The sequence below is a fragment of the Rhincodon typus genome, chromosome 6 (genome assembly GCF_021869965.1).
Source record: "Rhincodon typus isolate 14 chromosome 6, sRhiTyp1.1, whole genome shotgun sequence".
In the NCBI taxonomy this organism is placed as follows: domain Eukaryota; kingdom Metazoa; phylum Chordata; class Chondrichthyes; order Orectolobiformes; family Rhincodontidae; genus Rhincodon; species Rhincodon typus.
Window position 1 is genome coordinate 19493252 of NC_063337.1, and position 15816 is coordinate 19509067.

The window sequence follows — 15816 nt, forward strand, 5'->3', positions numbered from 1 at the left end:
GTAAAGACCCTGGAACCCCCTTTCTGACAGCATTGTGGGTGTTCGTACATCTATGAAATTTCATCAGTTCAAGATGGCACCACCACCTTCTTGAGGGCAATTAGGGATAGGCAATAAATTCTGGCCTACCCAGTGATGCTCACATCCCATGAATGATTTCCAATCCCCACCCCTGTCATTCCAGGGGTTTCAGAATAGCAATTCCAACTTTACTGCTGGCACATCCAAACTCGTTTAGATTGGGGCATTTACACAGCCAGCGCTAACAAACACTTTCATCTGGTTAGCTTGAGCTATATTCAAAATTGTCTAATATTAGCATTAAAAAAAGTAATGTATGTGTATTGAGTTTTCTTGGGCCAACATGACAGTTTTAGAATCTATTATGGAATGTGCCAGCATTGGATTGTGCGCTAATTATTTTTCATCGTAGCCTAAACAGAGAATAATCCATTCATAGATTATAAAAAATATGGTTCAAAAGCCTTAACAGTTGCTTAACAAGTAGACATAATGAAGAATGTGACAAATTATAAATCTCATCAGGGATTTAGCTTCGGAATCTATGTTTTGAAAAAAAACCTGTGCATATTAAATGATTGATTACAATCCAGGATAAACTTCAGAAATAATGCGTGTTGGAATATTTCAATGTAAATTCATATAATTGATTGTGACACTTCAGAAATTAGTTTAGAAGGTGTAATTTTTTTCCTTCTTGCTTAATTTGTAGAAGTGATCATAGAAAACGCTGTACAAGTGATTTGTCTTTCAATGGATTTATTGGCAACATTTAACTGCATGTGTTCATATTCAGTTAATGATACTAGCTTAAAACATTAAGCTACAGTGCATGACATAGATGTGTTGATAGATTCTGTGACAATGAATGAAATGCTCATTAGAAGTTGCATCTCTTTGCACTTTTTAAAAATTCCCAAGCAGGTAAAGCAAAAGATGTAGCAAAGTAAAATTCTCTGGCATATAAGATGAAAGTATTGGTACATCATTAATGCGTTCAACAAAAAAAAATTGATAAAACAGAATTCACATGTTTTGAAATGGAAGATCTTCCTTTTGAGAGTCTCGGAGATTCATGGTCCTTTTTCAAATGATTGTGGAGATAAATCGTCACAAAATCAAAACTCTTTCAAAGATGATGCCCTGGAAGGGAACAAGAATAAATCCAATTTAAAGTAACACAGAAGTTGTTGCTTTCTCTTTTTAATTTTTCCTGTGTGTTTATGAATGCTCCACCTGACAAGGTGAAATGGCAGACTGAAACAGCTAGTTTTGATTTTGATTCTTTGGGTTCAACATTAGTAATTAGCTGTATATATGAAGGATGGGATTGGGCACTACAGTGCTGGGCAATGAGTAAACAAGCAGGCTATTAAAGTCTAGATAAATCCAAAGACTTCTGCCCATTTAGTGAACTACAGTGGCAAAATACAATCCAAGCCAAGGATCACATAAGCTAAATAACTGGAGGGCTCAAAATTTCCACAGGTGTTACAGTCCATTTTTATAAATTCAATTTTTACTATGCATATTATTATTCAGTGCAATATCAATTTTCTGTCATTGCCATGAGCTTGTAACACTGCTCAATGATCCTTGTAGCCTGGAATAAATGGTTAAAATAGAAGTGTAAAAGTGGTTCAAAACAATTAGTAATTGATCAGGTTTGTTTCAGAAAGCCATTAGTTCAACACAAAAATGGCAAAAAAATCAGAAAATATATCTTGGACTTTTGAGTATAATTTAGAACAATGTTAGCATGCATATTAACAAATGAGAAATGTTTGTGCATATGGCATTCAGGTAACTAGTACTGGCTTGAAAAATAAAATATTAAATTGAAACATACTTGATTACACGTGATTACACATCACAAAAAGTTAAGTTTGTTTAGGATTTCATTCCCCATCTCCATGACTATGATGGGCACCAGCATCACTAACCTACTTGTTTATTGATAACTAAAGACCTTTTTTCATCTTGCTAAGTTTTATGCACTTTACTATATTAGTAGAAGTTAAACCCAGGTTACTTCCCTGTACATTTTCCAACCTGCCACTCAGTCAACATGATAGATTGATGACAGTTCTTGACTGATATACCAAAAGAAACATCGGTCTTGATTTTTTTTCTCTCTACTTACTCTTTCAGTTTGGAAGCCTCTATTAGATAATCTCTCAACGTACTCCAAGGAGAACAGTCCCTGCTTTTCTAGCTCCCATTATAAACCCACAGACTTCCACAATTACCTTGACTACACTTCCTCACCCTCTGCCGCCTGTAAGGACAACACTCCATTCTCCCACTTTCTCCATCTCTGTTGTGTCTGTTCTGATGATGCCACCTTCCAAAGGGCTGCCTCATAAATGTGCACCTTCTTCCTCAACCGAGGTCTCCCCACCCACTGTGGTTGACAGGGTCCTCAGCCGTGTCCGACCTGTCTCCCACACTTGCCACCCTCACCCCTCCCCTCCCCTCTCCTCTCCTCCAATGATGATAGGGTCCCCATGATCCTCACTTACCCCACCATCTGCCTCCCTCTTCAAAGAAGGATAAACTGCCATTTCCGTCACCTCCAGCTGGATGCAACCATCAGACAACATCCTCTTCCTTTCCCCTATCAGTACTTGTCAGTATTCTGCAGGGACTGTTCCCTCTGAGACTCCCTGGTCCACTCCTCCTCCACTCCCAACACCTCCCCATAGCCCCACATCACCTACCCATGCAATCACAAAAGATGCAACACTCGCGGGCAAATTATTGGAAAGGGCTCTGAGAGATAGGATTTACGATCACTTGAAAAGGCACAGTTTGATTCGTGATAGTCAGCATGGATTTGTGAAGGGTAGATCATGCCTCACAAACCTTATTGAATTCTTTGAAGAGGTGACCAAACACGTGGATGAAGGTAGAGCAGTGGATGTGGTATACATGAATTTAAGTAAGGCGTTTGATAAGGATCCCCATGGTAGGTTCTTGCAGAAGATAAGGAGGCATGGGATAGGCGGAAATGTGGCAGATTGGATTCAGAATTGGCTGACCCTTAGAAGACAAAGGGTGGTAGTGGACGGAAAATATTCAACATGATGCTCAGTTACGAGTGGTGTACCACAAGGATCTTCTATTTGTGATTTTTGTAAATGATTTGGATGAAGGAGTGGAAGGGTGGATTAGTAAGTTTGCGGATGATACAAAGGTGGGTCACGTTGTGGACAGTGCAGAGAGCTGTTCTAGGTTACAAAAGGACATTGATAGGATGCAGAGCTGGGCTGAGAAGTGGCAGATGGAGTTTAACCCTGAAAAGTGTGAGGTGATTCATTTTGGAAGGACAAACTTGAAAGCAGAATACAAGGTTAATGGAAAGATTCTTGGCAGTGTGGAGGAGCAGAGGGATCTTGGGGTTCATGTCCACAGTTCCCTGAAAGCTGCCACCCAGGTGGATAGAGTTGCTAAGGCGGCGTATGGTGTGTTAGCTTTCATTAAAAGAGGGATTGAGTTCAAGAGCCGTGAAGTTATGCTCCAGCTATACAAAAGCCTGGTTCCGCCACATCTGGAGTATTGTGTCCAGTTCTGGTCGCCTCATTACAGGAAAGATGTGGAAGCGTTGGAAAAGGTGCAGAGGAGATTTACCAGGATGTTGCCTGGAATGGAGGGAAGGTCGTACGAGGAAGGGTTGAGAGAGCTGGGGCTTTTCTCTTTAGAACAACGAAGGATGAGAGGTGACTTGTTAGAGGTGTACAAAATGATCAGAGGTATAGATAGAGTGGACAGCCAGAGACTTTTTCCTAGGGTGGAGGCAGGTATTACGAGGGGACATAGTTTTAAAGTGAGTGGAGGTAGATATAGGGGACACATCAGAGGTAGGTTCTTTATTCAGAGAGTGGTCAGGGCGTAGAATGCATTGCCGGAGAGAGTAGTGGAGTCAGCCTCATTAGGGGCATTTAAGCAGCTATTAGATAGGCATATGGATGATAGTATAAGGTAGGGGTGGAGGTTAGATAGACCTTAGGATTAAGGTAAAAGTTCGGCACAACATCGTGGGCCGAAGGGCCTGTACTGTGCTGTACTGTTCTATGTTCTATTACCCATTTAAATCCCATCTGAAGCCCCAGACATGCCTTCCAAGTGAAGCAGAGATTTACCTGCACCTCTATCTAGTTTAGTGTATTTATTGCTGACAATGTGCTCTCCTCTCCAGTTGGGAAACAAAATGCAAACTGTGTAATTGCTTTGGCAAATACCTACACTCTGTCCATAAAAATTACCTCAAGCTTCCCGTTGTCTGTCACTTCAACACACCACCATGTTTTCAATGGCAACATTTCAGGCCTGTTGCAGTGCTCCAGCAAAACTCAATGTAAGCTTGAGAAACAACAGCTCATCTTGTGCCCAGTATCTTACAGCCTTCAGGATTCAACATTGAGTTTAACAATTTCAGAACATGAATATCTTCCTCCTCTTTTCTGAAGAAGGGTCTTGGCCTGAAATGTCAGCCTTCCTGCTCCTCTGATGCTGCTTGGCCTGCTGTGTTCATCCAGCTCTGCACCTTGTTATCTCTATCTTCCTCCATGTTTGTTACATACCCCGCACCTCTAGGTCCTGTTTTGTATGGGTTGCTCCCAGCACAGCTAACCCATTTTCAACCATTTACACTTCTCATTCGCACCCCAACCAGCATTTCTCTCTCACTCTTTCACAAGCAATCTTTTTGTTTCCTGAGATAACAAGGTGTAGAACTGGATGAACACAGCAGGCCAAGCAGCATCAGAGGAGCAGGAAAGCTGACGTTGCTTTCCTGTCAGTCTATTTAATCAAACCATTCCAAATCTCCTATCAAGTTCCAAATATTGTACGTTGGTTATAAATTTGTTTCTTGCATACTGTGGACACAGTTCATCTACTGTTGTAGCTAACTATTTGTAGTAAATATGAATGTGTAGTGTTTTGAAAGATATCAAAGTACGTCAGCTTTCCTGCTCCTCTGATGCTGCTTGGCCTGCTGTGTTCATCCAGCTCTACACCTTGTTATCTCAGATTCTCCAGCATCAGCAGTTCCCACTATCTCTTTGTTTCCTAACTCTTTTCTCTCTCTTTCTGGGCACTGTCTCCATATGTTATTCATTCCCGTTCCTCCACCTCATCCGCAGCATAAATACTGCCCTTTCTCAGCTATTTTTAGTGCTGACGAAGGATCACTGTACTCGTAATGTTGTCAGTTTTTCTACAGATGCTGTCAGACTTGCTGAGTTTCTCCAGCAATTGTTTTGTTCAGATTTCCAGCACCTACAGTTTTTTATACCCCTGCTTTCCAGCCCCTCTTTAGAACGGAGATTGCTCAGTCCTGGCAACATCTGGATAAGCAACCTTTGTATCCTTTCTAAGATCTTTACATCTTTCCTAGACTCATCAACACACCAACTGAGGTCTAACCAGTGATTTATAAAATTCTAACACAATCTATTATATTCTACTCCTCTTTTTATAATCTGGGTAACCTATATTTTTTTTTAAACCACATTGTCAGTTCTGAACCTGCAGTACGGTAACTTGACTAAAAAAAAGGAATGCCAACTTGATATCTTTCAAAACACTACACATTCGTATTTACTACAAGTAGTTAGCTACAACAATAGATGAACTCTGTCTACAATATGCAAGAAACAAATTTATAAACAACGTACAATATTTGGAACCTGATAGGAGATTTGGAATGGTTTGATTAAATGGACTGACAGTGAACTGCTTTCAAAAGTGTTCTTTCTTAGCATATACTGATGATCAATATAACTTGTCCAGATACTTCACTGAAATCTATGATTATTTATACATGAACAAAGCAGATCAGATGAGAACTACTTTCTGGATTCCTAAATTTTTAAAAATTTTGATTAAGCTACACTCTCAAGTGATATTGATGAATGCATGTATCGAAAGATACCTGTTCAGTGATCTGTTTAGGGTACAATCAGGAGAGCGACGGCTCGAACGTTCCGGTGAATGTGAAACTGGACTTAAAGTAGGTTGAGGTGGTGACGTAGTACGGTAAGAGGGGCCGTGTCGCCGAAGCTCCTGCACAGCACATTCTCTGTAAAAGTAAATATGGCGTGCGTTTAGTTAGCAAAGAAAGCACAGCCCTTAATGCTTCCATTGTACCATCATTTCTCATTGGATTTATGTTCCCATTATCAAAGAAACTGGAGGCCACACAGCAATGTTCCATTGTAAAATCATTGAACTGTTCAAGTTAATACAAACACTTTAGAATCTAGCACCCTCAGGAGGTTTTACATAAAATTGCGTGGCATATACAGAAACAGGTCATTCAGCCTAACCAGCCTTTCCTATGTTTATGCTTCTCTCAAACATCATTCTAGCCTTCCACGTCTAGCCATCAGCATAAAGTTCTCCTTCATTGCAGATGCATAGATTGCTTCCATTTAGATGTATTTATACTATTCACCTCAACCATACCCGAGGTACTGAGTTTCACATTCTCAACATTGTATATAAAGACATTTCTTCTGAATTCCATTTGATTTTTTTGGTGACTGCCTTATATTGTTGGCCTCTAGTTTCATTCTTTCCTATCAGAGGAAATGCTCAATCTGAGCCGACATATTCAAAATATTTCTTAAATTTTTAAGACCTATGATGCTCATTTTTTATAGACCCAAATTAGCTAATCAAGACAACTAAACAACTAACAATTAACAAGCGCAATTCACCAGTGTGACAATAAAAAAAGTGAAGGGTAGAGAAAGAGAGATCAAATCACCGTGGAATTGGAGGGGAGATAATGCACTCTAGTCCCTGTGGTGCCCACCTCTGGCAGTCAATTTTACAGGAAAGGTCAGGGTCCTGCCTGCGCAGACTGGAGGTATTCTGCAAAACAGTCACCCAGTCTGCATCTGGTTTCTCCAATGTAGAGTAGGCGAATATAGTACAAAGATTGGAGGAGGTACAGGTGAAATACTGCTTCACCTGGAAAGACAGTTTAGGCCCTTGGATAGTGAGCAAGGAGGTGGTGAAGGGACAGGTGTTGCACCTTCTGCGGTTACACAGTGCTGTGGAGAGGAGGGATGGAGGTGGTGGTTATGAAACGGACCAGAGTGTTTCGGAGGGAACAATCCCTGCGAAAGGCAGACTGGGTGACCACTTTGCAGAACACCTCTGGTCTATGCACAAGCATGACCCCAACCTTCCTGTAACCGGTTATTTTAACACAGCGTTCTGCTCACATGTCCACATTGTCTGCCCTCGGCATACTATAGTGTTCCAGTGAATCACAGCGCAAACTGGAGGAAAACATCTCATCTTCAGACTACACAGTCTGGAGCTGGAGGAACACAGCAAGGCCATGCAGCATCAGAGGAGCAGGAAAGCTGTTGTTTCGGGTCGGGACCCTTCTTCAGAAAATTCTTCAGAAAACCTGTGTTCCTCCAGCTCCACACTGTGTTATCTCAGACGCCAGCATCAGTAGTTCTTACTATCTCATCTTCAGACTACGCACTTTACAGACTTCTGGGCTTAATACTGAATTCAGCACCTTTAAATTGTGAACCATTTCTTCCTTGTCTTTTAGCTTGTTGTCATGTCCTCCCCTCCCCCCATCCAAGTTACTGTCTTTTCGCATCTGGCAGGAGACACACCATTGTTCTGCCATTCTCACGTTCCGGTCAATTAATCTGAACTATCAACATCTCTTCTCCACCAGCACACTAGCCCCACATCCCCCCCATCCCCCCTCCACCCAAACTATATGATAAATGCTGTCCTCTCCAGACTTCACATCAGTTCTGATGAAGGGTCATCTAGACTCAAAACATTAGCTTGCTCTCTCTCTGCATGGATGCTGTCTAACCCAGTGATCTCCAGCATTTGTTTTTCAATTAAGAAGCACAGCCCACCAGGGGCAATGCAATAATAACAAAAACATTACTGGAATAGTAGGAAGAGAAGGAAGAGTTTAAATTAAAATGGAGTTGAGGGGGAATAATGCACCCCAGCCCGTACTGCCCACCGCTGGAAGCCACTTGCTTTTTGTATAACTCACCACCAAGTCACCCGCGTCACTAAAATACCAATTAGCAAGTACCAGGGCAGAGCAACAATAACTAAAGGGGAGAGTTGAGAAGGAAGGAGATTAAATTAAAATGGAGTTGACTGGGGGAGGAAGTCAGTTCTTTTGCTTTATTTTGAAAAACCCACAACTAAAACACTTGAATATTTATTTATAGACCAGACCAAACCCCCTCAAAGTAGATTAAGAAGATAGCCTAAACTCTAACTTTTTCGTATTTTAAAGGCAAATGCCAGGTGTTGCATTCTGAATGCAATTCAATTAGTCAAACTCCCTGTCTTGAAGCAAAGCACACTTTATTCAGACACTATAGTTAAAATACAACAAAAGAAAGAAGAAATTGGAAAAACTTAATTAGAACTTAACTCTATTAGAAATCTTAACAGAATAGTAGATTATTTAGCTACTAAACCGCAACTGTTCCAACGTAGTAACATTCCATAAATACACCCTTCGCAAAGGCAAATTCAGTAAAATAGATTGTTTCACAGGCAAGTCTCCAGTCCAGAAGGAAAAAAAAACAGAGAAAACTTAAGAGAGAGGGTAGCAGGGAGAGATGTGCTGTAGCTTCAAGACCCAGCAATTGTCACTAAAAAAACTAAAACTAAAAATCCTGGTTTTGTGGGAGCTTAACCCCACACATTCAGGCTGCTTCTATTGTTCCGAATTTAGAGGAAAAAAACCCCGAGGCCTCACAAGCTGTTTACTTTATGGGCTTTGAAGCAGACTGCTTGACAGCTCTATCTCAACCTTTCCTCATAAAAAAAAGGACCAAATGCATCTCTTAAAGCCATAGTATAATTACGTAACAAACGCAACTCGGCACGGGCAGTTTTTTTAAAACCATAAAATCACCTATTTGACTACTTAAACAATTAACAAATTACTAGCACCACCAACCTGAGGCAGTAGGAAGCTAATCAACCTGTTCAGAGATATTATTACAAACCTCTAGAGCAGGTGGGTCTTGAACCTGGGCCTTCTGCCAGAGAAGGGTCACTATTTCAGGGACACTGCTACTGCACCATAAGATCTTTCAAAGGGAACCTAGTTTTCTTCCCTAATTAAACCACCGTCAACTCACCCACACGACCAGTTAAAATCACAAGTTACAAGCATTACCTACAAGGGGCAGTGTAACAGCAACAAAAGAAAAACGGGTAGGGAGGGATCTAAATTAATATGGAGTGGAGGAGAAGGTGGGGGAGCCTGCTGGTTTTCTTCAAAGGCTAATGAGCATTATCTGCTCTCAATTCTGAAGCTGTTCTGGTTTATCCATAAAAGGGCCTGCATTTCCAACGCCAGCCGAAGTCAGGGGTTTGGTATGTGCTGTTGAAAGATTATCAGCGAGTTGCTGCAGTGTAGTCTGTGAATATGCTTGCTGCTGCAGCACACATGTCTGTTTAAAATGATAGATGGGTTGCCCATATATTTGAAATTGCAGCATCTTTCTTGTGCAGGAAGTATAATCTGGTTGATATGCACAATGGAACATTGTTTAATGTGGGACAACTAATTACAAAATCAATGCTTAAAAAAAGGTTAAAAACCATCATACGTGTGCAAAATAAAACGATAACATACACTTGCCTTTCAAATCGCTCAGTACCTAATTGACGCTTTGCCATATCTAGCTCTGTTTCAAGCATTGCTGCCTTGCTCCTCAGCTGAGAAATTTCACGGGCTTGAGATGCCCTGTCAAACAAAAATATATATAATAAGCCATGAGTACGACATTCAGGAACAAGGATGTTAAACTGGAGTTCTTAACTAATTGCTGTCAAAGAGTATTTGGGATTTGAAAAAACTCAAAGAAACAGGAAATGAGTAACCCGGTTGTGGGCCAGGTAGTTTCTTCTTGTTGTGTAACATCAATAAAACACTTTTGGTAGCTGAGTTACTGGAAGGCACATTTGAATATCAGATTTTGTCTAAGTATTAATGATGAATTGATGTATGTCAATGTGGTCAAACTGTGACATCACAATCTCAAAATAAAGCAGCAGTAGATTTGTGCATGTAATTATCAGTGCAGTAAGATACAGTACTATGCTCTATAAATCACTTGCTTCAAAGCTGCCCATCATTAGTGGCTGCCACAAAGATGTTAAAATATTTGCTGATGCCTTGCATTTGAATCTGGAATGTCACGTAGAATTACAATAGTTCAAGAAGCATACCACTGAAAATACCACAGACTTGGTGGAATGTCTCAGGAAAATTTGGCCCCATCTATATAGATTAGAGAAGATAAGCTACTTTGATTACAACGGCATCATTCAGAAGCCTAGTGTGCCTGTTCCAAATTTTACAACAATCTTTGCTTGTGGCTTTCTCTTAGCCTTGTGCATTTAACTTCTGTAGTGCTTCAGCAGCATCCTGATTACTTTTTAAATAAATAAACTACCTCCACAAGTGAGAGAACTAATGATATATATTTGTGATCTGAAAATTACTTTTAGCACCTAACTTCAATGATGATATCTTTCTCTCATGGTGTGGTGCCATGCAAAACCCACCAATCATGATCACCATCTGGCCTTTGATGACCTCCCTGATTTGCAGAGTAGAAAGACTGTCCAATGGGAAACAGTTGGGTGGTTGAGAATCAATAAATCAGCATGATCATTAATGACTTCTGCTGAAAAGTGCATTGAGTGTTGATGTCTAAAAGCAGGCAAGACTGAGATCCCTGTGATGAGCTGAATGGCCCACTGCCCAGGTTCCAAGATGAAAAATGACCACTTGCATATGGAATTGTATCCAAGCAGAGTTGCAATTTTCACAAGGATAACGAAACACATTGAAGGGGAAAAATATTTTCTTTGTTAGAAAATTACAGTGGTCAAGCTCATCTTTGTAAAGGAATAACAAATGTTATGCACTGCACATAGGAGCACAAAAGGGTTGATATACCGAATCCATGAATGGTGTTGAAACACAAAAATGAAGTTGAATATGATGTTTTAATGTAGTCAACTACTGTGCAGCAATGTAATAAAGTATAAAGAAAATTGAACTATACACTCAGAAATAGGGATCACCATGGGCTCAATTTCTAACCTCACTTTTCTGTTACAGTGAGAATTTCATCTATAACATTGCCCACCAACACCTGAGTCTTGGACAATCTACTTCCCATGCATTTGCTTCCTTCAGACTCATTCCAATTCTCTTGGTTGATTACCCATTTTCTCCATGCCTTAAATTTAAGCTTTTCTAAACCTTATTCCAGCTTGCACTGAGTTCAGTAAACCATCACTTCAATGCCAGCTTCTGGTCCACCATCATTTTAATGATAGAATTCACAAAATCACAGAAAATCTCAGAATTATTATGGCACATAAAGAGGCCATTTAGCCCTTCATACCTGCATCAATTCTATTACCTTGTGCCAATCGCCTGCCTTTTCCCTATACCTTTGCACACCATTTCTACCCAAATAATTATCCAATGCCCTCCTCCTTATACTCAAATACTTCTTTCATAGTCTTGCACTTCTATCTCTGTAACTTGCATGAATCTATAACCCACATGATCCTCCATTAGTGTCCTGTGTGTCTCCCACTTCTTTCACTCTCTTGTCATTCCTCCTTCGAACACTTAAGTTGTAAACTTTATAATTTCCTACCTAAATATCCATGCCTGTAGGATGCTCCTTAAAGCCTATCTCTTTGCCCAAGCTGTCAGTCACCTATCCAGATATGTCATTCTTTGGATCAATTTTACCTGATTGCTATCTGGGCCAATGCCTTGGAATGCTTGCTTTATAGAAGCAAGTTGCTTACATAAAGTGGAGGTTGCTAATATTTCACATTACAACGACATTTGGAAGTAACTTATTGTATGTAAATTGATTTGTGTATTTGACAAATGAGGTGAGACTCTATTCAAAAGTACGTTCTTTCGTTCAACCCCTTATTTTTGACAGGGAACAGGTGACCACGATACTCTATTACTAAAAAAAAGTTCTTTTTTTAAGTTGGCACAAAAATGTTTAAGTAATGTTAATGCTTCTCTGAGAGCATAACACTTTTAAGATCACCTCCAAAAGAATTAAGAGACTCATTTTTATTTATTACTCTGAGGAATACAAAATAAATAGTTGGAAAGAAACAGTTAGAAGAATGGCAAGCAGATTTAGAATCCGAGAAAGGCAGATCCCATTGCGAAATTGTTTTAAAGTCAGTGCAGGTACGACCTACATTAACATAATTCCTTTCACTTTCCTTGTCTTTCTGCTTAGCCGGCTGTATTCCGGCGAAGATTACCGCTTTTGGGCAACGATTTTTCCAATGTTGTTACTGGAAAACAAAAAAAAGCGAAGGCAAAGGGAAATGGATCGAAGTGGTTATCTATTCTGGCATAATCACCACCATAAGTGGGTGCTCTGGATGCTCCAGTTTCCTCCCACAATCCAAAGGTGTGCAGGTTAGGTGGATTGGCCGTGCTAAATTGTCCATGGTGTCCAGGGATGAGCAGTTTAGGTGGATTAGCCATGGGAGGTGCAGGGGTGGAATGGGTCTGGGTCGGATGCTCTTTGGAGGGTCAGTGTAGACTCAATGGGCTGAATGGCTTGTTTTCACACTGTAGAGATTCTATGATTCTATGACAACTAGGAGCAGGAGTAAGCAATTCATCCCTTTGAGCCTGCTCTGCCATTAAACACGATCATGGCTGATCTCATCTTGGCCTCAACTCCACCTTCCTGCCTTATGTCTACAACCCTTTAACCAGCTACTAATTAAAATCTGTCCATCTCCTCCTTAAATTTATTCAGTGTCCATGCGTCCACCACATTTTTGGGTAGTGATTTCCACAGATGCACGACCCTTTGAGAGAAGTAATTCCTCATTATCTCGGTTTTTAAGTCTGCCATCCCTTAGCCTAATTACCTTTTGTTCTAGATTGCCCTATTAGAGGAAACATCCACTGGGCTAAATGACAATCTGCTGTACTACTTGTGATGGTGTCTACTGATTCCCAAGGATAATCCAACTAAATTACAAAGCAGTAATTCACATATATATATATATAGTGTTTACCATTAATTCCACCAATTTGCACCTGTCCTTTCACTTTCCATAAGTGACTAGAAGCACCATATCTGACATTGACTTACACTGCATTTTTTCACTGAGCTAATCATATTGGTGAAAGAAAAACTGAGTTGCATAGTGTGAAGTTTATCAGGAAAACTCATTTAATAGAAGATATTCCAATCATCAAAAAGCTGAGCTGTTACATATGCAGACAATGAGGAAAAAGCATGTATAAATGTAGTACTTACAGTTTGCTATCAGCTAAGGAAAGCTTATCTTTGAAGAGCTGAATTTCAGTCTCTTTCTCTTGAGTGACCATCTGGCTTTGGAACTTTTTCTCCCGATTAGAAGCCAACAAAGATTCCAGATTTTTTATTGAAGTTCTTTCACTTGAAAGTTGGTTTCTTAAGAGCTCTATTTCAGAACGGGCTGATTCAAGCTCACTTAGAACCTTATAGAAGCAAAGGAAATACTGATGCGTATTTGAAAAGTAAGGTACCATGTTCAGTGAACAATGTGGTTATTTTACAACCTTGGCTAAAGGCTGAAACTCTAAATGTTTGAGCAATGGTGGAAAATAATTTTTCTGGTTCTGTTAAAATTTCCCTCCAATAATTACAGGTTAAACACCTATTGAGCTGGTATAAAGAAAGCTTTGATCCATAACATCGTTATAAAGATGATAGAAGCTAACAAAGTTTCCTTTGAGGATGCTACGTTCAGTGTTAGCTTTTTAGAATTAACATTTACTGTACTTTGGGTAAGCCTTATTGGGCTGCTGGAGTCAGTACTGATCAGCACCTTTCATTAAAATGCTTATAGGCTAACATGCAGAAAAATTGAATGAAACTTTGGAGTGGTCGGCTACAGAGACAGCTGTAAGCAAGTCAAGTATTAATTTCTTTCAGCATGACTTCAACCTCCAGAATTTACGAGAATGGTTGATGAAAATGAGCAAAACACAAAGAAACCTCAAGGATAATAGTTCAATTCAATCCATGAAACCTGACTCATTTAGCACCTGCTCTACATACCTGAAGTAGTTATAAAGTAAAAGTTAAGGTAAGAAAATTGGATATAAAATGTGACTAGTTTGGTGGAATATTACAGAGGAGGGAAAACCTGGTGGGCAAAGATATTTGTTAGTAAAAATTTAAAATTGCAATAAAAATGACTATTTTAAGACAGGTAACATATCACCACTGCAAAAGGATCAAAACAGCACGATTTCTGCCCAAGAATGATCCTGCTGTGTCTTGCATTACTTCCTTTGGTCAGCTTTGCAGGTGCCTGCTCTCCAGATAGAGTGCATCATTACCCAGGGAACAGGAAGCTGCTATCATAGTCTCTGAAATAAGATGAAATGGTTCTGAGGGAGCACAAGTAGTTAAAAAAGAAAGAAAAATTGATCCTGAAATACTTTTGAATGAACTCTAAATGAGCCCAACAGTCAAACAAGTGTTTGGAGGGTTTGGGAAAGGGTGTAAGTGATTGTACTTTTCAGTCTCACCGTTGAGAGGTTGAAGGAGGAGGATGAGGAAATTGGCTGGAGCACAAGCATTACTATTCTTATCAACATTTACATTTTACGGAGCAAGTATTTACCATCAATGGCAGAGGGAGGTGTGGGCAGAGGAAGAAAGACATAAATGGGTGATAACACAGTGTGAAGCTGGAGGAACGCAGCAGGCCAGGTAGCATCAGAGGAACAGGAAAGTTATCGTTTTGGGTCGGGATCCTGCATACCCTTCGTCTTTTTTTCTGAAGAAGGGTCCCAACCCAAAACGTCAGTTTTCCTGTTCATCTGATGCTGCCTGACCTGCTGTGTTCCTCCAGCTCCACACTGTGTTATCTCTGACTCCAGCACCTGCAGTTCTTGCAATCTCACATAAATGGGTGATTTGTTTTAAGGGCCCAACTTATCCCACTTTGTTCCAAGCAAAACATGAGGGCTGAGAATTTTGGAAGGAAAGTCCACCCCAATGTCATAGCAGTTTTGTGTTCCTGCCATCAGTTCATGTATGAAACCAGAGTTACTTTGGATGCACCACAGAGATTTAGGGGTGACTTGGGTGGAGGGGATAGTGGGGCAGAGGGACAGGCTGGAGCACTACAATTTCAGATTTGTTCCAAGTCAACAGGGAACAGACAAAATGAAAGCTCTTTTCTCAAGTTCTATTCCCAACTATGGGAAGAGAAAGAAAAGACTGGCAATAATTCTAACATTTCCTTGCATTCCTTAGGTATATAGTTACCGATATTTGCTTGTTAATGTACAAGTGATATAAAGAAACCTGATTTTTAAAATAAATATATTAATATGAACAACTGAATCATGCACAGGGGCCAATTTTCAAGACTGCACAAGCTTTGCCTCAATATTAACCTCCACATGACACGTATGAGGGTGGGCAAATCACAGCACATTCACTAAACAAGAAAAAAACAAAGAACCGCGGATGCTGGAAATCAGAAACAAAAACAAAAGTTGCTGTAAAAACTCAGGAGGTCTGACAGCATCTGTGGAGAGAAAGCAGACATTTCTTCAGAACTCAGGTGCAGGGCTGGATGAACACAGCAGGCCAAGCAGCATCATAGGAGCAGAGAGGCTGACGTTTCGGGCCTAGACCCTTCATCAGAAAAGGGGGAGGGGAAGGGGGTTTTGAAATAAAT

General features: G+C 40.2%; 1 protein-coding gene across 1 annotated transcript in view; it reads right to left on the reverse strand.

Annotated features, from left to right (window-relative positions):
- Positions 1–809: 809 nt before the first annotated feature.
- The window catches only part of tsga10 (testis specific, 10), a 93711-nt gene continuing 78704 nt past the window's right edge, over positions 810–15816 (reverse strand). Inside the window, exons 14-17 of the mRNA XM_048598055.1 lie at positions 13392–13594; positions 9692–9796; positions 5960–6106; positions 810–1164 (exon numbers count right to left, since the gene is read on the reverse strand). Of these exons, the coding sequence (XP_048454012.1) occupies positions 1140–1164; positions 5960–6106; positions 9692–9796; positions 13392–13594 (480 nt within the window). The 3' untranslated portion in view covers positions 810–1139. The remainder of the gene's footprint in view (positions 1165–5959; positions 6107–9691; positions 9797–13391; positions 13595–15816) is intronic.